This window comes from Staurois parvus, unplaced genomic scaffold (genome assembly GCF_062004578.1).
Source record: "Staurois parvus isolate SC_StPar_1 unplaced genomic scaffold, SC_StPar_1.0 ptg000143l, whole genome shotgun sequence".
Classification (NCBI taxonomy): domain Eukaryota; kingdom Metazoa; phylum Chordata; class Amphibia; order Anura; family Ranidae; genus Staurois; species Staurois parvus.
The window spans coordinates 52,501-75,517 of record NW_028317939.1 but is presented as its reverse complement, the minus strand read 5'-3'; the positions used below and the strand labels follow the sequence as shown (position 1 = coordinate 75,517).

The following is a 23,017-nucleotide window of genomic DNA, read 5'->3' as shown; positions in this document are numbered from 1 at the left end:
TGGGTAACAGTTAGGGTATCCCACTGCCTCAACAACTTTTGGCCCTCGGGAGTCAGATGGCTTGCTCTTCTGACCGAGGCCAGATCTTGGTCCGGACCCATTCTTTCACTTTCCACAGGTCCGGGCAGCTATCCTGAACCCTCTCCTAATCGGCCAATGTTTTTCCCAGCACCAATGACATCCCAGACGCCACCCCACTTGAACGTGCTACGTCCTGGAACATAGGTAGTTGACCAAGGTCAGGAGTTTCAGTGTCCTCTAGCTCCTCATCCTGAGCCAACAACCCTACAGGGACTCGGGAGAGGGCGTCAGCGTTGCTGTTCTCCCTACCTGACCGGAACTTGATGCAGTATTGGTACTTAGAAAGGCGAGCCAACCACCTCTGTTCAAGCGCACCGAGTTTGGCATTTTCCAGATGTGCTAACGGGTTGTTGTCCATCATCACGGTCACCTCTGCCCCGGTCAGGTACTCCGCAAACTTTTCGGTCATAGCCCACACCAGTGCCAGTAGTTCCAATTTAAAGGAGCTATAGTTGTCAGGGTTGCGCTCTGACTCCCTCAGAGCCCGACTGCCATAGGCAATGACTCTCTCACATCCATCCTGGACTTGGGATAACACAGCCCCCAGACCATGTAGACTTCCTCAGTGTACAGCAGGAATGGGGTGTCAAACCGCACATAAGCCAGAATAGGGGCACTGATCAGAGCCCCCTTCACTGCTTCAAAGGCCCCTTGTTGCCGGGGTCCCCACTCGATGGGACAATTCTTCGGGCCCCCTGCAGTGCCTCTCAATAACTCGTTTAACGGGCCCACCAAATGAGCAAACTTGGGTATAAACCTCCTGTAGTAGCCGGCCAGTCCAATGAACGCCCGCACCTCTCGTAGCGTACTCGACTGGGGCTACTTCTGGACGGCCTCCACCTTGTTAGGGGTTGGCTTTACCCCCTCCTGGGTGACCAAATGCCCCAAATACTCTATCTGCTGTTGAAACAATTGGCACTTCTTGGGCTTGATTTTGAGCCCATGGTCTCGCAGCCGTCCTAAGACCTGTCGCAGTTTCTGGAGGTGATCCTCAAAAGAGGCCCCAAACACTACTACGTCGTCCAGGTATATCAATACCGACTCGAAGTTGAGATCTTTCAGACAGTGCTCCATCAACTGTTGGAAAGTTCCCGGGGCATTGGACAGGCCAAATGGCATCCTGTTGAACTCATAGAAACCCATAGGTAGGATGAAGGCTGTCTTCGCTTTGTACTTCTTGGCCACCGGTACCTGCCAATACCCACTGGCCAGGTCAAGAGTCGAGAAGAACTTTGCATGACTCAGAGTGGACAACGACTCCTCAATCTGCAGAAGGGGGTCTGCATCCCAGATGGTGTGGGCATTCAGCTTCCGATAATCCACGCAGAAACGGAGACTCCCATCTTTCTTCTGCACCAAGACCACTGGAGCAGCCCAAGGACTTTGACTCTCCTGGATTACCTGGTTTTCCAACATGCTGGCCACCATATCCTTCACCTCCTGGTACATTTTAGGCGGGATTTGCTGGTAACGTTCCCTGATCGGTGCAGCATTTCCTGTGGAGATTTCATGTTTGATGGTGGAGGCACACCCAAAGTCCTCATCATGTCTCGAGAAGGCCTCCTGAAACTCCCAAAGGGTGTCTTCCAGCAACTTCTGTTGTCCTGGAGTCAGGATCTTGCAGTCCACCCCCATCCGGGCCATGATCACTCGACCATTCCACTCCGCTGTCGGGGTCTCCCTTTGATGGACCTCTACAGCATAGGTCCAGGCTGATCTCCTATCTGCCCGTAGCGTGAAGCTCCTCCGTCGAGGAATATCCCCTTCAGACACATAAACTTCGGCCAGCAAGGTATTCCCAGAGACGGTTAACTCACAGTCTTCAAGGTTGAGGCAGTGTACAGGCACACATCCATCCTTCACAATAGTGAGGGCTCGGGCTACCAGTGGATGAGTCTGCGTTTCTTCTTGGTAAGCGGGCTCGATCAGGACCTCCAGTCCATTCAGTCGTCGTCGTCCAGCCCCAACCGGCAGCATCAATATTTGCTCATGTCGAGGCGGGATCTTCACCGGGGTCCTCCGCGGCACCCTCACGTGTCCAATGGGCCGACCGGACATGTCGCCCTTTCGCAGACTACAGCTCCTCACCATCTGCTGTAGAACCTTCTGGGGTGGCCGGTATGTGGTGGCCCATTACCAATACTTCAGCCCATCTTTGGCATAAAGTTGGTGGTCTAGGTCTCTCAGCACGTTCATACCTAGTGTCACATCCATCCCTCTCCTGGGCGAATGATCCACCAGCACGACCCCCTTCTTGCCGACATCTTGCCCACACAGCCGGACCTGCATCCAGACTATTCCTCGGACGTCCATCTCTCTGTTATTGGCAGCCGTCAGCTTGATGACACTCCCGTCTTCCGGCTCCATCATATGTCCAAAGTGTCTTTCGAAGAACTCCAGAGGCATAAGAGTGCATTCCGACCCTGTATCAACTAGGCAGCGTACCTTCTGGCCTTCCAACTCAGCTTCCATAACGGGGCTTCTGGCATACAGGTCGTGTTCCTCATGCTTGGGGCTTAGCTTCTGGTGTAACGCCGCAGGACGCCCAGCTACTGCGGCGGTCGGAAGTTTAACGTCGGCTCGGACTTCATCTGTTCTGGGCACTCTCTGTCCATGTGGCCGTACTGTCGACAAGCCCAACAGAGGGGTCCCCTTGTGACGTGCCCCGGCAGGTGAGTTATCCTGAGTGGAGTGGTGCAAGGTGCTGAGGTAATTTACGGAGACCGGTGAGATTCTGCCTTCATCTGGGACACTTCCAGCCGAAGTTCTCTTAATTCTGTCCGCAGCGCCTGGACCACATCCTTTAAGGATTCTGAGACTTCAGATGCCGACTGACCTCTTGTAGTGAGGGTACTACTCACTATTCTCGCCGCCACAGGTATGCACTCTTCCTCTCTCTCCACGGCGGCTAAGTAGATGCTGTAGAATGTCATTTTGGGTGCCGTTCGGGTCATTTCTTGCAGTTTGTCATGTAAAAACTTGTTGGAGAGCCCCACTATGAACTGGTCTTGTAGTAGACGGTCCACCTCCCGGAAAGCTCCCATGGCCTCTGGATCTCACCGCTGTATTTCATTTAGCGTCTCCTGTAGGGCATTGGAGTACTGCATCAGGGTCTCGCCCTCTCGCTGTGGTCGGTTGAAGAAGTGGCTCCACAGCTGCACTACTTTAGCACGGCCCCTTGGGCTCTCTCCAGCAGGGAGAATATTTTCTCTAGGGTGTTCCTCTCAGATTCGGGCCTTACCATTACTGTCCATCTGACGTGACCCTCTAGAGCCCCCAATGCAGGTTACAAATCCTAACCGCACTTCGCACCCTTTCAGTCCAGTCCTGCAACGTCATATTTTTACCGTCAAATTTTGGCAGGTGACTCAACAGCGCCCCCACGGGAATGTACCCTACTGGTACGGGCAGGGCGGGGGCAACCTGTATCAGTGGTGTTGGGGCAACTTGGCCTTGCACCGGCGCACCCTGAGCTGGGTCCTGGACCGTTGCCACTGGCGCCGGGGGAAGATCTCCAGCCACATTCCCGTCCATAACGGTCGCTGTATCCTGCCGACTACGCCAAGTTGTAAGCCGTGTACCGGGGTGGGCTCCCCAGGATACAGTGAAGTCACGAACGAGCAAAGAAATCCCAACATCAGCTTTTGCCACAACAGAATTTTACTTAGAGGTGGCAAATAAACACAACCCCCAAATGCTGGGAACATACAACATATTTACATACACCCAGCCCAAAGGCTGAGACCCTTGTGCTGCACAAAATGGCGCCTCCTGATGGATGAAGGTAGAAAGTGTAGTAATTTACCTACTGGGGGCACAACTAAGCTGCCACACCTTACCTGTTATTACCCTACAGAGCAGGAATCAGTGTATGGGGGTACGGTATGGGCTAGCCTGCGGTGCAGCACAACAGCTTACAATCTTACACAAATCTACAGTATTCCCCCTCCCATAACTGGTCCTGTAGCACGTGCCTGAGTATTCCTTCTGAGCAAAATGCCAGTCTGGCTTGAGTTTGTAGGATTTTATCAGCTCTCCAATGTGAAATGTCACTTTAAGTTGTGGAGTCCTTCCAATGATCAGTAACAACACTTGTGGACTGACACAAACAGAGACCCTAACTAACTAACTATAGGTCTGGACTCAGTCTCTAGGCGCCAACACTGAAATGAGGTGCATGCACGATCTTACTGACCCGGGTCTGCTTTGCATCCGCTGGTGACTATGAACGGAACAAACGTCTCTTCAACAGGCATGCGATGTCATGAGCAGTACATGTTGCTTTGCTCCTCTGTCCTCATCAGCTTGCTGGCAGCAAAGCTTCCCCTCTTTGAACAGGGTTAGTGTCTTCAACACCATCAGCTTCACTCAATGGGATTTCTGATTACGGAGGGCAGTCTCCATAGCTGGATGGCAACAGATTATAATTCAGCCTTCTTCTCTCTGTCAGGAATGGACTCGCCAACAGTGGTGGGACTCACCTGCCTTGTGGGCTGCAGTACCAGGGCTGGCCAGCGGGTGCTCTCAGCAACCAGAGGCTCACTCCTGCAATTAGCCATCACCTGGAGCTGATTGCAGGAGGTGTATTTAAGGAATGGCCAGACCTGCAGCAAGTGCCTTGTTGTACTGTTCGCTTGGCCCTGGTTTCCTGATCCTGTTTACTCCTGTCCTGACTCTGCTTGAACTCTGCCTGTACTGACCTCGGCTAGTCCTGACCACTCTTCCGCCTGCTCCTGGTACTCCGTTTGCCCGTTTGCTACCCACCCGGCCTGCCTGAATATGTTTGTTATCTGTTGGAGGTTTGGTTTGTTTGCACTGTGTTTATGTTTTAGTGTTGCACTGCGTTTTTGTATTTGTTAGTCTTAATAAACTATATTGTTTACTATACCTGAAGCCTGCGTTTCCCTGTGTCAGTCCACACACTTCAGGTCATACCTAGATCTCTGACACTCTCTCTCTCAGTATGGCTTCCCTTTTCTCTTCCTGTTCACTTCTCCTTGAGAAAACCCCACCCCTTCCTGAATATAGAAATATCTATACAGTCTGAGGCTGTGTTAGGAAAAACAGTGACATCTTGTGGCTAAATCGCAGAATATCAGTAAAACATTTCAAAACATTTAATTTATAATGAGAGCTGTTTCCCCATCTCACAACAGCACAGCCATCCAAAGCAGTGTGATTACAGTGAAGCACATGGACACATCTTGTAGTAACACAGTACACAGTTAACCCTTTGATCTCCCCAGATGTTAACCCCTTCCTGCCCAGTGCCATTAGTACAGTGTCAGTGCTTTTTTTAGCAGATCTGAGGGGAAGGGTGCTGGGATTCAGCGCAGTCCTGGGAAAAACAGGGTCCTTAAATTAGATTTGATTTTTGGATTCTCTCCTCCTTCCTGGTCCCGATCCTCTCCTGGTCCCATTCCTCGCCTCCTTGCTGGTCCTGATCCTCATCTCCTTCCTGGTCCCGAACCTCACCTCCTTCCTGTTCCCGAAACTTACCTCCTTCCTGTTCCCGAACCTCACCTCCTTCCTGTTCCCGAACCTCACCTCCTTCCTGTTCCCGATCCTCTCCTCCTTCCTGTTCCCGATCCTCGCCTCCTTCTTGGACCCCATCCTCTCTTCCTTCCTGGTCCTGATTCTCTCCTCCTTCCTGGTCCCGATCCTCTCCTCTTTCCTGGTCCCGATCCTCTCCTCCTTCCTGGTCCCGATCCTCTCCTCCTTCCTGGTCCCGATCCTCTCCTCCTTCCTGGTCCCGATCCTCGCCTCCTTCCTGGTCCCGATCCTCACCTCCTTCCTGGTCCCGATCCTCTCCTCCTTCCTGTTCCCGATCCTCGCCTCCTTCCTGTTCCCGATCCTCTCCTCCTTCCTGGTCCCGATCCTCGCCTCCTTCCTGGTCCCGATCCTCGCCTCCTTCCTGGTCCCGATCCTCTCCGCCTTCCTGGTCCCGATCCTCTCCTCCTTCCTGGTCCCGATCCTCGCCTCCTTCCTGGTCCTGATCCTCTCCGCCTTCCTGGTCTTGATCCTCTCCTCTTTCCTGGTCCCGATCCTCTTCTCCTTCCTGGTCCCGATCCTCTCCTTCTTCCTGGTCCCGATCCTCTCCTCCTTCCTGGTCCCGATCCTCTCCTCCTTCTTGGTCCCGATCCTCACCTCCTTCCTGGTCCCGAACCTCACCTCCTTCCTGGTCCCGATCCTCTCCGCCGTCCTGGTCTTGATCCTCTCCTCCTTCCTGGTCCCGAACCTCACCTCCTTCCTGTTCCTGATCCTCTCCTCCTTCCTGTTCCCGATCCATGCCTCCTTCTTGGACCCCATCCTCTCTTCCTTCCTGGTCCTGATTCTCTCCTCCTTCCTGGTCCCGATCCTCTCCTCCTTCCTGGTCCCGATCCTCTCCTCCTTCCTGGTCCCGATCCTCTCCTCCTTCCTGGTCCCTATCCTCTCCTCCTTCCTGGTCCTGATCCTCTCCTCCTTCCTGGTCCCGATCCTCGCCTCCTTCCTGGTCCCGATCCTCGCCTCCTTCCTGGTCCCGATCCTCGCCTCCTTCCTGTTCCCGATCCTCTACTTCTTCCTGGTCCCGATCCTCGCCTCCTTCCTGGTCCCGATCCTCGCCTCCTTCCTGGTCCCGATCCTCGCCTCCTTCCTGGTCCCGATCCTCTCCGCCTTCCTGGTCTCGATCCTCTCCTCTTTCCTGGTCCCGATCCTCTTCTCCTTCCTGGTCCCGATCCTCTCCTCCTTCCTGGTCCCGATCCTCTCCTCCTTCCTGGTCCCGATCCTCTCCTCCTTCCTGGTCCCGATCCTCTCCTCCTTCTTGGTCCCGATCCTCGCCTCCTTCCTGGTCCCGATCCTCGCCGCCTTCCTGGTCCCGATCCTCGCCGCCTTCCTGGTCCCGATCCTCTCCGCCTTCCTGGTCTTGATCCGCTCCTATTTCCTGCTCCTGATCCTCGCCTCCTTCCTGGCCCGATCCTCGCCTCCTTCCTGGTCCCGATCCTCTCCTCCTTCTAGGTCCCGATCCTCGCCTCCTTCCTGGTCCCGATCCTCGCCTCCTTCCTGGTCCCGATCCTCGCCTCCTTCCTGGTCCCGATCCTCTCCGCCGTCCTGGTCTTGATCCTCGCCTTCTTCCTGGTACCGATCCTCGCCTCCTTCCTGTTCCCGATCCCCTTTCCTTCCAGGTCCCGATCCTCTCCTCTTTCCTGGTCCCGATCCTTGCCTCCTTCCTGGTCTCAATCCTCTCTTCCTTCCTGGTCCTGATCCTCTTCTTCATCCTGGTCCCGATCCTCACCTCCCTCCTGGTCCCGATCCTCTCCTCCTTCCTGATCCCGATCCTTTCCTTCTTCCTGGTCCCAATCCTCATCTCCTTCTTGGTCCCGATCCTCGCCTCCTTCCAGTGATGTCACTTTTGCCCGTGCGTTCCACGCGGGTTCCGGTGCACTTCCTCATGTACACAGGGCATCCCAGCTCCGTTCTCCCATCTTCCTGCCCAGATGACAGCGGCAGACCCTGCTAAAGGAGTGCGCTAAGGACCTACTAATCTGATATGTCTGCAGTTTGTAGTCATCTTGTGAGTGTTTTAACCTCTTTAACCCCTCCCCCTCCAGAGGATTCCGCCCCCCTTCCTGACCAGGCCATATTTTGCGTTACAGCGCTGCGTTACTTTAACTGACAATTGCGCGGTCATACAATGCTGCACCCAAATGAAATTTACATCTTTTTTTACACTAATTGAGCTTTCTCTTGGTGGTATTTGAACGCCTGTACGGTTTTTATCTTTTGTGCTATAAGCAAAAAAAGACCAACAATTTTGAGGAAAAGAACAAGATTTTGGACATTTTGCTATTAAACTTTTGGCCAAAATGTACTGTGCTCCGTGTCTTTGCTAAAAAAAAATCCCAATACATGTAAGTAAATCGGTTTACATGAAAGTTGTAGCGTTCACAAATGGAGGTATAGATAATGAGATTTTTTTTTCTACTAGTTATGGTGACAATCAGCAACTTTTAGCGGGAATTCGGCAGACATTCTGACACTGGGGGGGAACCAACTTGGTGTCACTGACATCCCCAGTGACATCAATACAGTGATCAGTGCTAATAAAAAGCATTAACACTGTACTAATGGCACTGGGCAGGAAGGAGTTAACATGAGGGGTGATCAAAGGGTTAACTGTGTGCTGGGAGTGTATTACTAGGGGGCAGTGGTGTGTGCTTCATTGTAATTACACTGCTCTGGATGGCTGTGTTGTGCAGTGTGCCCGAGCTGTCAGGGAGGAAGATTGTTTGTAAACAAAACAATCTTCCTCCCCATCGAAGATGCTCAGTAATCACTGGGTGCCGGCGGGTAATTACTGGCCAGGACCCGGTGATTGACAGTCATGGGTGCGAATGGCTCACGCACACCCCCTACCAGGAAATGTGAAATCACATATACAGTCAGGTCCATAAATATTGGGACATTGACACAATTCTAACATTTTTGGCTCTATACACCACAATGGATTTGAAATGAAACAAACAAGATGTGCTTTAACTGCAGACTGTCAGCTTTAATTTCAGGGTATTTACATCCAAATCAGGTGAACGGTGCAGGAATTACAACAGTTTGCATATGTGCCTCCCACTTGTTAAGGGACCAAAAGTAATGGGACAATTGGCTTCTCAGCTGTTCCATGCCCAGTTGTGTGTTATTCCCTCATTATCCCAATTACAATGAGCAGATAAAAGGTCCAGAGTTCATTCCAAGTGTGCTATTTGCATTTGGAATCTGTTGCTGTCAACTCTCAAGATGAGACCCAAAGAGCTGTCACTATCAGTGAAGCCATCATTAGGCTGAAAAAACAAAACAAACCATCAGAGAGATAGCAAAAACATTAGGCGTGGCCAAAACAACTGTTTGGAACATTCTTAAAAAGAAGGAACGCACCGGTGAGCTCAGCAACACCAAAAGACCCGGAAGACCACGGAAAACAACTGTGGTGGATGACCGAAGAATTCTTTCCCTGGTGAAGAAAACACCCTTCACAACAGTTGGCCAGATCAAAAACGCTCTCCAGGAGGTAGGTGTATGTGTGTCAAAGTCACCAATCAAGAGAAGACTTCACCAGAGTGAATACAGAGGGTTCACCACAAGATGGAAACCATTGGTGAGCCTCAAAAACAGGAAGGCCAGATTAGAGTTTGCCAAACGACATGTAAAAAAGCCTTCACAGTTCTGGAACAACATCCTATGGACAGATGAGACCGACATCAACTTGTACCAGAGTGATGGGAAGAGAAGAGTATGGAGAAGGAAAGGAACTGCTCATGGTCCTCAGCATACCACCTCATCAGTGATCATGGTGGTGGTAGTGTCATGGCGTGGGCATGTATGGCTGCCAATGGAACTGCTTCTCTTGTATTTATTGATGATGTGACTGCTGACAGAAGCAGCCGGGTGAATTGTGAAGTGTTTCGGGAATATTATCTGCTCATATTCAGCCAAATGCTTCACAACTCATTGGACGCTTCACAGTGCAGATGGACAATGACCCAAAGCAGACTGCAAAAGCAACCAAAGAAGTGGAATGTTCTGCAATGGCCAAGTCTATCACCTGACCTGAATCCAATTGAGCATTTCACTTGCTGAAGACAAAACTGAAGGGAAAATGCCCCAAGAACAAGCAGGAACTGAAGACAGTTGCAGTAGAGGCCTGGCAGAGCATCACCAGGGATGACACCCAGCGTCTGGTGATGTCTATGCGTTCCACACTTCAGGCTGTCATTGACTGCAAAGGATTTGCAACCAAGTATTAAAAAGTGAAAGTTTGATTTATGATGATTATTCTGTCCCATTACTTTTCATCCCTTAAGGCACATATGCAAACTGTTGTAATTCCTACACCGTTCACCTGATTTGGATGTAAATACCCTCAAATAAAAGCTGACAGTCTGCAGTTAAAGCACATCTTGTTTGTTTTATTTCAAATCCATTGTGGTGGTGTATAGAGCCAAAAATGTTAGAATTGTGTCCATGTCCCATTATTTATGGACCTGACTGTATATATATATATATATATATATATATATTTATTTCAGGTACTTATATAGCGCTGTCAATTTACGCAGAACTTTTACATGTATATTGTACATTCACATCAGTCCCTAACCCTCAAGGTGCGTACAATCTAAGGTCCCTAACTCACATTCATATACAAGGGCCAATTTAGACAGGATCCAATTAACCTACCAGCATGTCTTTGGAATGTGGGAGGAAACTGGAGTACCCGGAGGAAACCCACGCATATATATAGATATATATATATGTATATATACAGTGGGGCAAAAAAGTATTTAGTCCTCCACCAATGGTGCAAGTTCTCCCACTTACAAAGATGAGAGAGGCCTGTAATTGGCATCATAGGTAGACCTCAACTATGAGAGACAAAATGAGAAAACAAATCCAGACAATCACATTGGCTGATCTGGAAAGAATTTATTTGCAAATTATGGTGGAAAATAAGTATTTGGTTACCTACAAACAAGCAAGATTTCTGGCTCTCACAGACCTGTACCTTCTTCTTTAAGAGGCTCCTCTGTCCTGCACTCATTACCTGTATCAATGGCACCTGTTTGAACTTGTTATCAGTATAAAAGACACCTGTCCACAACCTCAAACAGTCACACTCCAAACTCCACTATGGTGAAGACCAAAGAGCTGTCGAAGGACACCAGAAACAAAATTGTAGACCTGCACCAGGCTGGGAAGACTGAATCTGCAATAGGCAAACAGCTTGGTGTGAACAAATCAACTGTGGGAGCAATAATTAGAAAATGGAAGACATACAAGACCACTGATAAGCTCCCTCGATCTGGGGCTCCACGCAAGATCTCACCCCGTGGGGTCAAAATGATCACAAGAACGGTGAGCAAAAATCCCAGGACCACACGGGGGACCTAGTGAATGACCTGCAGAGAGCTGGGACCAACATAACAAAGGCTACCATCAGTAACACACTACGCCGCCAGGGACTCAGATCCTGCAGTGCCAGACGTGTCCCCCTGCTTAAGCCAGTACATGTCTGGGCCCATCTGAGGTTTGCTAGAAAGCATTTGGATGATCCAGAAGAGGATTGGGAGAATGTCATATGGTCAGATGAAACCAAAATAGAACTGTTTGGTAGAAACACAACTCGTTGTGTTTGGAGGAGAGAGAATGCTGAGTTGCATCCAAAGAACACCATACCTACTGTGAAGCATGGGGGTGGCAACATCATGCTTTGTTTCTTCGCAAAGGGACCAGGACGACTGATCCATGTACAATACAGAATGGGGCCACGTATCGTGAGATTTTGAGTGCAAACCTCCTTCCATCAGCAAGGGCATTAAAGATGAAACGTGGCTGGGTCTTCCAACATGACAATGATCCCAAACATACCGCCCGGGCAACGAAGGAGTGGCTTCCTTGTGAAGACTTCCAGAAAACGTCTGACCTCTGTCATTGCCAACAAAGGATATATAACAAAGTATTGACATGAACTTTTCATATTCATCAAATACTTATTTTCCACCATAATTTGCAAATAAATTCTTTCCAAATCAGCCAATGTGATTGTCTGGATTTGTTTTCTCATTTTGTCTCTCATAGTTGAGGTCTCCCTATGATGCCAATTACAGGCCTCTCTCAACTTTGTAAGTGGGAGAACTTGCACAATTGGTGGCTGACTAAACACTTTTTTGCCCCACTGTATATATATATACGTGATTCTGTGCACAGATGCCGCCCTGTAGCAGTATACCTGCTATAGGGTGGTCCTTAAGCAGTTAATAAACCATCTTTATACACATACTGCACTTAGCTGGCACCTCCTGTCCTTCCCTACATAGCTGGTCACTCCCTGTGGACGGCTGCCGCAGGCAACTCTTTTGATTTTTTGTATATTGTGGAATTCTGGGCCTTAAAAGGACTTTGTCAGAGTAATTAGGACTTATAAGGACTCCCTTACATATTGTTTGCATTACCATTGGTCCTAGTTAAGCGCCAGATCATATTGTTCTCTTTGTGGGGAGAAGCCCCCTGCACCAATTCACCCCTCTATGTTGAGGGCATGTGTCCTCCTGGTGTGGTTTGTGGGGGGGAGTGTCAATCACCCCCCCCCCCTCTTATCTGCCCTGCCGGGCTGCAGGCTCAGATAAGGGTCTGGTACGGATTTGGGGGAGACCTCAAGTCATCTATTTTTGTAATTATCTGTACTGTCCTGACATTTGGGGGATATCTGTACCATCCAGGGGCGGACTGACAACTCATGGGGCCCCCGGGCAATAGGGGATCATGGGGCCCCTGTGTCCTTGCCCAAACTCAAAAAAGCCTATGAAAAAGGCACCAGGGGCATCTCATGGGGCCCCCTACTGACCCCGGGCCCTCGGGCAGTGCCCGAGTTTCCAAATGGTCAGTCCTCCCCTGGTACCGTCCTGACATTTGGGGGATATCTGTACTGTCCTAACATTTGGGGAATATCTGTACTGTCCTGACATTTGGGAGATATTTGTACTGTCCTGACATTTGGGGGGGGGGATCTGTACTGTCCTGACATTTGGGGGATATCTGTACTGTCCTGATATTTGGGGGGATATCTGTACTGTTCTGACATTTGGAGGATATCTGTACTGTCCTGACATTTGGGGGATATCTGTACTGTCCTGACATTTGGGGGATATCTGTACCGTCCTGACATTTGGGGGATATCTGTACTGTTCTGACATTTGGGGGATATCTGTCCTGTTCTGACATTTGGGGGATATCTGTACTTTCCTGACATTTGGGGGGATCTGTACTGTCCTGACATTTGGGAGATATCTGTACTGTCCTGACATTTGGGAGATATCTGTACTGTCCTGACATTTGGGGGGGATCTGTACTGTCCTGACATTTGGGGGGGATCTGTACTGTCCTGACATTTGGGGGATATCTGTACTGTTCTGACATTTGGGGGATATCTGTACTGTCCTGACATTTGGGGGATATCTGTACTGTTCTGACATTTGGGGAATATCTGTACTGTCCTGACATTTGGGGGATATCTGTACTGTCCTGACATTTGGGGGGGATCTGTACTGTTCTGACAGTTGGAGGGGATCTGTACTGTTCTGACAGTTGGAGGGGATCTGTACTGTCCTGACATTTGGGGGATATCTGTACTGTTCTGACATTTGAGGGATATCTGTACTGTCCTGACATTTGGGGGAGATCTGTACTGTCCTGACATTTGGGGGAGATCTGTAGTGTTCTGATAGTTGGGGGGATCTGTACTGTTTGAGGGATATTTGTACTGTTCTGACATTTGGGGGATATCTGTACTGTTCTGACATTTGGGGGATATCTGTACTGTCCTGACATTTGGGGGATATCTGTACCGTTCTGACATTTGGGAGATATCCCCCAAATGTCAGGACAGTACAGATATCTCCCAAATGTCAGAACGGTACAGATATCCCCCAAATGTCAGGACAGTACAGATATCCCCCAAATGTCAGGACAGTACAGATATCCCCCAAATGTCAGGACAGTACAGATATCTGTACTGTTCTGACATTTGGGGGATATCTGTATTGTTCTGACATTTGGGGGATATATGTAATGTTACATTTCGGCCTAAATGTATGAAATTTATGAAGAACAATTATTTATTTGCAAACTTTTATAACAGAAACAAAGAAAAACGTGAGTTTTTTTTCAAAATTTTCAGTCTTTTATTGGTAATTTAGCAAAAAATAAAAAACCCCAGCAGCGATTAAATACCACCAAAAGAAATCTCTAGTTGTGTGAAGAAAATGATAAAATTTTAGTTTGAGTACAATGTTGTATGACCGCGCAATTGTCATTCAAAGTGTGAGAGCGCTGAAACCTGAAAATTGGCCTGGGCAGGAAAAGGGTAAAAGTGCCCGGTATGGAAGAGGTTAATAATAATGATAATAATAATAATAATAATATCTGATTTCAGGTAACAATATCTCGATGCTCAGATTCCTGTTTGCCCGGCAGCAGAAAAAAGTTTGGCTCTTCCATACATAAATGCTGCTATGAGTGTTCCCCGTGTCCAGAAGGAGAGATATCCAACATTTCCGGTACAGTTTGTATTTCTTAGTAAGTGATTGTTGGACTCGGCAGACTTTACCAATGTAGTTAACCGGTTCCGTGCCGCCCTATAGCAGAAATACTGCTACAGCTCGGAACGGGTGCGCACAATCACGTATACAGTGGGGCAAAAAAGTATTTAGTCAGCCACCAATGGTGCAAGTTCTCCCACTTACAAAGTTGAGAGAGGCCTGTAATTGGCATCATAGGGAGACCTCAACTATGAGAGACAAAATGAGAAAACAAATCCAGACAATCCCATTGGCTGATCTGGAAAGAATTTATTTGCAAATTATGGTGGAAAATAAGTATTTGGTCAATATGAAAAGTTCATCTCAATACTTTGTTATATATCCTTTGTTGGCAATGACAGAGGTCAGACGTTTCCTGGAAGTCTTCACAAGGTTGGCACACACTGTTGCTGGTATGTTGGCCCATCCTCCATGCAGATCTCCTCTAGAGCAGTGATGTTTTGGGGCTGTCGCTGGGCAACACAGACTTTCAACTCCCTCAAAAGGTTTTCTATGGGGTTGAGATCTGGAGACTGGCTAGGCCACTCCGGGACCTTAAAATGCTTCTTACGAAGCCACTCCTTCGTTGCCCGGGCGGTATGTTTGGGATAATTGTCATGTTGGAAGACCCAGCCACATTTCATCTTCAATACCCTTGCTGATGGAAGGAGGTTTGCACTCAAAATCTCACGATACATGGCCCCATTCATTCTGTCCTGTACATGGATCAGTCATCCTGGTCCCTTTGTGAAGAAACAGCCCCAAAGCATGATGTTGCCACCCCCATGCTTCACAGTAGGTATGGTGTTCTTTGGATGCAACTCAGCATTCTCTCTTCTCCAAACACAACGAGTTGTGTTTCTACCAAACAGTTCTATTTTGGTTTCATCTGACCATATGACATTCTCCCAATCCTCTTCTGGATCATCCAAATGCTCTCTAGCAAACTTCAGACGGGCCCCGGACATGTACTGGCTTAAGCAGGGGGACACGTCTGGCTCTGCAGGATCTGAGTCCCTGGCGGCGTAGTTTGTTACTGATGGTAGCCTTTGTTACGTTGGTCCCAGCTCTCTGCAGGTCATTCACTAGGTCCCCCGTGTGGTCCTGGGATTTTTGCTCACCGTTCTTGTGATCATTTTGACCCCACGGGGTGAGATCTTGCGTGGAGCCCCAGATCGAAGGAGACTATCAGTGGTCTTGTATGTCTTCCATCTTCTAATTATTGCTCCCACAGTTGATTTGTTCACACCAAGCTGCTTGCCTATTGCAGATTCAGTCTTCCTTGCCTGGTGCAGGTCTACAATTTTGTTTCTGGTGTCCTTCGACAGCTCTTTGGTCTTCACCATAGTGAAGTTTGGAGTGTGACTGTTTGAGGTTGTGGACAGGTGTCTTTTATACTGATAACAAGTTCAAACAGGTGCCATTGATACAGGTAATGAGTGCAGAACAGAGGAGCCTCTTAAAGAAGAAGGTCCAGGTCTGTGAGAGCCAGAAATCTTGCTTGTTTGTAGGTGACCAAATACTTATTTTCCACCATAATTTGCAAATAAATTCTTTCCAGATCAGCCAATGTGATTGTCTGGATTTGTTTTCTCATTTTGTCTCTCATAGTTGAGGTCTCCCTATGATGCCAATTACAGGCCTCTCTCATCTTTGTAAGTGGGAGAACTTGTACAATTGGTGGCTGACTGAATACTTTTTTGCCCCACTGTATATATATGTGATTTTGCAGTTCCGGGTAGCACCGCCATTCGCAGCCTCGGCTGTCAATCACCGGGTCCCGGCCGGTGATTACTTGCTGGCACCCAGTGATCACCGAGTATCTCCGACAGGGGAGAGACCTGTGTATAGACAACACGGATCTCTCGCCTGTCAGCTCCTGCACACTCATTTGTATGGCTCTGCATAGCAGCATGCTTACAGTGAAACACAAACACAGCACACAGGTAACCCTTTGATCACCCCACATGTTAACCCCTTCCTGCCCAGTGTCATTAGTACAGTGTTGGTGCTTTTTATTAGCACTGATCACTGTATTGGTGTCACTGGGGATGTCAGTAACACCAAGTCAGTTTCCCCCCCAGTGTCAGAATGCCCCTCGTAGTCCCACTATAAGCCACTGATCGCCTCCATTACTAGTAAAAAAAAAATTCTAATATATATCCCGCCATTTGTAAATGCTAGAACTTTCACGTAAACCAATTAGTTTACACGTATGGAAATTTCTTTTTAGCAAAGACATGGAGCAGAATATATTTTGGCCTAAATTTATGACCAAAGTAGATTTTTTTAATTTTTTTACTGGACATGTTTTATAGTAAAAAGTTCAAAATATAAGTTTTTGTTCTGAAAATATTTTTTTGACGCACAGACGATCAAATACACCCGGGCACACCATCCCACCGATGGGTCCCAACACACCATCCCACCGATGGGTCCCAACACACCATCCCACCGATGGGTCCCAACACACCATCTCACCGATGGGTCTCAACACACCATCCCACTGATGGGTCCCAACACACCATCTCACCGATGGGTCTCAACACACCATCCCACCGATGGGTCCCAACACACCATCCCACCGATGGGTCCCAACACACCATCCCACCGATGGGTCCCAACACACCATCCCACCGATGGGTCCCAACACACCATCTCACCGATGGGTCTCAACACACCATCCCACCGATGGGTCCCAACACACCATCCCACCGATGGGTCCCAACCATTCGCTTTAGCTTAAAAGTATGTGCCGCCTCCAAAGACCAACAACCGCCTCCGGAACCAGAACAAACCGAGAATAAAAAAAAAAACACACACACCATCAGGGAGGGTGGGAGGAAAGCTCGCTCCACCGATGCCTTATCCTGGACTGAACAGGATGACCCCCCCACAACCATACCCAAAGGTGCTGAAGACCCCACCCTGCATTCCGATCACCAATCAGATAACCTGCCCATTTTCTAACTCCCACCTACTTTTCTCTTAACCTTTTCTTGTCTTTCCTACCCCCCTCTTAAGTCATGTCTACCCTGCGCTATTTTTTTTTCTTGCTTTTTGCTACAGGCATCTCTTTCCAGTCAATGTTATTACCTCAGCCACTTCTCAACTACTCAACTTAACCTCCTCTTTTAACCTAATACAATGGACACCAGCCACCACTTTCTCCAATGGCAACACCCTCAACTTCGCATTCTCCCACTTATGCACTCCCTGTAACCTCTCCGATATCCCTTTTCCTCTCTCTGACCACAACCTTCTCAGTTTCACACTTTCCCTCTCTCCTACCTCCCATGCCTCCAACCAGCAAACGGTTACCCGCAGGAAACTTGGTCACCACAACCCTTCCCTTCTTCATCCTGCTACTGACTGCCTTTATGATAAAATGGCTCCCCTGTCCTTCCCAGACCTGGGCACTTCTGACTACAACAACATTCTGTCATCCTTCCTGGACACCATGCTCCTCTCACTACACGCAGAACCTGGCCTCACCTGTCACAACCCTGGCAAACAGAAGACACCAGAAGTCTCAAGAGATACAGCCGTGCTCCTGAGCGAGTATGGAGTAAAACTAAATCCCTGAAAGACTTCACCCTCTACAAATCCCTCCTTCTCAAATACAGCTCCTGCCTCCATACTGCTAAACAAACCTACTACACGAGTCTCATCAAAACCCTCTCATCCAAATCCTGTCAACTCTTTTCTACCTTTAATTCCTTACTTCACCCCACACTGCCTCCAGCCACCAACTTGCTTACTGCCCAGGATATTGCCAATCATTTCAATAACAAAATCAACACAATTCGTCATGAGATAGCCAGCATCCAGCTTTCTCTCCCAATCAACTCACCAAGTCCAACACCACACTCAACACTTAAAAAATCCTCACTGGACCCCACCTGTTTGAATAACCTAAGACCCATCTCCCTGCTGCCATTTGCCTCCAAGCTTCTTGAATGCCTTATCCACAGTGGTATGAGTTGCTACCTCCTTGACAACAACCTTCTCAATCCCCTACAGTTCTGCTTCCTCCCGCAACGTTCCACTGAAAATTCTCTATTAAAACTCACCAATGACCTGTTAACTGCTAAAACCAATGGCCATACTCCATGCTCATACTCTTAGACCTTTCTGCTGCCCTTGACACAGTTGACCACACACTCTTCCTCAACAAACTCCACTCAATTGGCCTACATGTCTCTGCTCTTTCCTGGGTATTCTGGTACCAGTGCACTTTTAGTGTCACATACAATACCATCTACTCTGCTCCTCTTCCTCTTTCTGTTGGGGTCCCCCAAGGATCTGTCCTTGGGTTCCTCCTCTTCTCTCTCTATATCTCTTGTATAGGCCAGTTGATAACCTCTCATGGCTTCCAATCCCACCTCTATGCTGATGACACCCAGATCTATCTCTCAACTCCTCAATTCACCCCCTTAATCCCCTTACAGATCACAAATATACTAAGTGACATATCAGTATGGATGTCACACCACTACCTCAAACTCAGTCTTTCTGAAACTGAGCTTGTAATAGTTCCTCCTTCTGTATCTCCTCCCCATGACTTTACTATTGAGATCAACGGCACAACCAATGGTCCCTCCACACATGCCAGGTGTAATCCTAATTTTGATAGGTGTAATCCTAGACTCTGACCTCTCCATCCCCCACATCCAATATCTGGCTAAATGTTGCCGCCTCAAACACCGGAACATTTCCAGAATATGCCCCTTCCTGACTAAAGACACCACACAACAGCTTATTCACTCCTTGATTATTTTCCAACTTGACTACAACTTCCTGCTCACTGGCCTACCCTTACACTGGTTATCCCCCCTTCAGTCTGCTATGAACACTGCTGCCAGACTAATGCACCTTACTAACCAATCCATGACTACTGCCCCTCTGCCTATCTCTTCAGTGGCTTCAACTAGCCCAACATATCATTTCAAAATACTAACCACAACATGCAAGGCCATCCACAACATCGCCCTCAGCTACATCACCAACCTCATCTGCAAATATCGTCCTCTCCCCTCCAAGACCTCCTGCTCTCCAGTTATCTCCTCCTACACTCGCCTCCAGAACTTATCTAGAGCCTCTCCCATTCTCTGGAAGATGGCCACCTAAAAGCAAAGTATTTGAATCTCTGTTGCATGACCTCCGACAGGTTCAAGCTGAGTGCCTCAGACTTCTGATAATTTATTTGAAAATTAGATAATTCACCATAATGTCTAAATTCAACCATCAAGTTGGGAATGGTGACATCCAGTTAACTGCTAAAAAAGAGCAGATCATCTGCATAAGTAGAGACCTTATGGCATTTATGCCCAGTCAAGATATGATGAATGTTCTGCTTACTCCTAACATAGTGTAGAAATGGTCCACACATTAAAAGGAAAATGAGAGGTGAAAAGGCACAACCGTGTCTTGTACCATTTGTAACAGGGAAAGAAGACGAGCAATCCATTAGCACCTGTGCTGTGACTCAGTCCACATTCTCCCATACTTAAAAAGCCCTCCCTGGACCCCAATGACCCGAACAACCTCAGACCCATCTCCCTGCTCCCATTCACATCCATACTCCTCGAGCACTTAGTCTACAATCGCCTAAGCTCTCACCTCAATGACAACCACCTCCTCGATCTCCTCCAGTCCGGCTTTCGTCCCCTACACTCCACCAAAACTGCCCTACTCAAACTCTCCAATGACCTCCTAACCACCAAAGCTAACGGCCACTATTCAGTGCTCCTTCTCCTTGACCTTTCTGCGGCCTCCAACACAGTCGACCACCTCCTCCTCAAAAAAAAACTACACTAACTCGGTGTCACGTACCTGATGGGAGACTGAATTGACGAGGTCGGCCTCAATTGTGTCACTAATCCTGAGCCCGCTGAGGTTGGAACAGAGGGCGTCTAAGGACCAGGGGGACAAGAGCGCCAGGGTTTTGCTTGCGGCTCTTGCAGATGATGACCTTGATAAGCAGGATATCCTTTGATCTGGTTACTGTGGAGATAGATCAGGCAGGTACAGTGGATTGCCAGATGCACAGCAGAGCCAGGTATGTAGCCAGGACACAGGACTGGAACGGAGTCGTAGGATAGCCAGGGTCATAACAGTCGGGCAGCGTTGTACAGGATCAGGAAGGAATGCCACAGTCAGGAACAGAGCCAAAGTCAGGAACCGGGGGGCAGGAGAGTACTCAGAGTCGGGTCAGGAACAATCCGGGTCAGAACCAAAGGAAATTGCACAGGAAACAAGCAGGACACGGGGGGGAGCTGAAGACCAGTCAGCACTGAATCAACATCAAGGTGCTCTTTAAATAGCCCGGACAGCTCCGACAGGCGCACCTGGGTCCTACTGCCTGCCTGGTGTCGTCATTGGTGACAGGCGCGCCTGGGTCCTAGTGCCCGCCTGCCTGTATGCCTTGTCGGGATTCTGCGCATATTCAGATTCATGTGCTGCGGCAATCTTCTTGTTCCCTGACACTCGGCCTCAGAGATTCCTCTCTCTCCTGGCTCTTGTCCTACCTATCACTACACTCCTTCAGCATTACCTAAAATGCTACCACTTCCCCCTCACTCCCACTCTCTGTTGGGGTCCCTCAGGGCTCCGTTCTTGGGCCCCTTCTATTCTCCATCTACTCCTCCTCCCTTAGCAAACTTATACACTCTCACGGCTTCAACTACCACCTCTATGCCGACGACACACAAATCTATCTCTCAACCTCTCGCCTCACCCCCGCAATCTCCGCCAGAGTCAAATACCTACTAAACGACTTATCCGACTGGATGTCTCTCCACTTCCTTAAACTGAACCTCTCCAAAACTGAGCTCCTAGTCTTTCCCCCAGCCCGCGCACCCCCCCCTACTGACTTCTCCAACAATGCCACTATCAGGCCCGCCCCATAGGCCAGAGTACTTGGAGTCATTCTGGACTCCAACCTATCCTTCCAGCCCCAAGTCCAATCACTAAATAACTCATGCAGACTCCACCTCCGCAACATCGCCAAAATCTGCACTTTCCTAACCCCAGAAACCACTAAACAGCTCGTCCACTCCCTCATCATATCACGACTCGACTATTGGAACTCCCTCCTCACTGGCCTGCCTCGCCGCTGGCTATCCCCACTTCAGTCGATCCTGAACACGGCTGTCAGACTCATTCACCTTTCCAACCGCTCCATCTCCGCCACCCCCCTCTGCCAATCCCTCCACTGAGCTCCACTCAGTGTCCTCCACCCCCCTCTGCCAATCCCTCCACTGTCCTCCACTCAGTGTCCTCCACCCCCCTCTGCCAATCCCTCCACTGGCCTCCACTCAGTGTCCTCCACCCCCCTCTGCCAATCCCTCCACTGACTTTCGATTGCACAACGGATCAAATTCAAAATCCTAACACTGACGTACAAAGCCGTCCACCATACTGCCCCGAACTACATCACTGACCTAATATCCAAGTACCACGCATCACGCACACTCCGCTCCTCACAAGACCTCCTTCTCTCTAGTTCCCTGGTCTCCTCCTCCCATACCCGCCTCCAGGATTTCTCCAGGGCGTCACACATACTCTGGAACTCCCTACCCCAATCCATCAGACTATCACCTACTCTCCTCTCATTAAGGCGCACCCTGAAAACCCACCTCTTCAGGGAAGCCTACCCCACCCCCTGCTAATTGCCGATCTCCTCCACTCTTCCTACCACTCCATCCCCCACAGTTATCTCCTTCTGTACCACTATCCCCTCCCTCCTACATTGTAAGCTCGAAAGAGCAGGGCCCTCGATCCCCTCATGTATCACATGGTATTGTTATTGTTCTGTCGCATGTTCTGTCTCCCTTTGTAATGTACAGTCAGGTCCATAAATATTGGGACATCGACACAATTCTAACATTTTTGGCTCTATACACCACCACAATGGATTTGAAATGAAACAAACAAGATGGGCTTTAACTGAAGACTGTCAGCTTTAATTTAAGGGTATTTACATCCAAATCAGGTGAACGGTGTAGGAAGTACAACAGTTTGCATATGTGCCTCCCACTTGTTAAGTAACTGTATTGTCTCCTGTATTGTAACTTGTAATTGTAACTGTATTGTCTCCCTTTATAATGTAAAGATCTGTGCAATCTGTTGGCTCTATATAAATCCTGTATAATAATAACAGGACAGCTCTGAATTTCTGACATAATAATAATAATGAATGCAAATAAAAAAAAAATACCTGTTGATTATTATTATTATTATACAGTATTTATATAGGACAAAAAGGGTTACTCAGCGCTGTACGTTATAGTGGGGGACAGAACATGAGACAATACAGTAACAAAACAATACACGAGGGGTTCAAGGGCCCTGCTCTTTATTAAAACAAATTGTTTACAATGGTATATTTAACAGGCCAAACGGTAGGAAAAAAGAGATGTTCATTTTCAGGGTTTTCAGACAATTAAATTGAAATTCCCCATTATCACTTTTTGCCTATTTATTTTCCATATATTTTTTTTTGCTTTCTGTGGTTTTTTTTAAGCACATAATAATGTACATAATGTGCAGCCTCTACACATAGGAGTTCAACTGTGTAATTATCTATCTATCTATCTATCTATCTATCTATCTATCTATCTATCTATCTATCTATTATCTATTATCTATCTATCTATCTATCTATCTATTATCTATCTATCTATCTATCTATCTATCTATCTATCTATTATCTATCTATCTATTATCTATCTATTATCTATCTATCTATCTATCTATTATCTATTATCTATCTATCTATTATCTATCTATTATCTATCTATCTATTATCTATCTATCTATCTATC

At 48.2% G+C, this 23,017-nt stretch overlaps 1 protein-coding gene across 1 annotated transcript in view; it reads left to right on the top strand.

Annotated features, from left to right (window-relative positions):
• Positions 1-23,017, top strand: part of LOC149465116 (vomeronasal type-2 receptor 26-like) — a 102,066-nt gene that overhangs the window by 74,795 nt on the left and 4,254 nt on the right. The window contains exon 2 of the mRNA XM_089673608.1: positions 14,045-14,168. Coding sequence (XP_089529734.1) covers positions 14,045-14,168 — 124 coding nt within the window. The remainder of the gene's footprint in view (positions 1-14,044; positions 14,169-23,017) is intronic.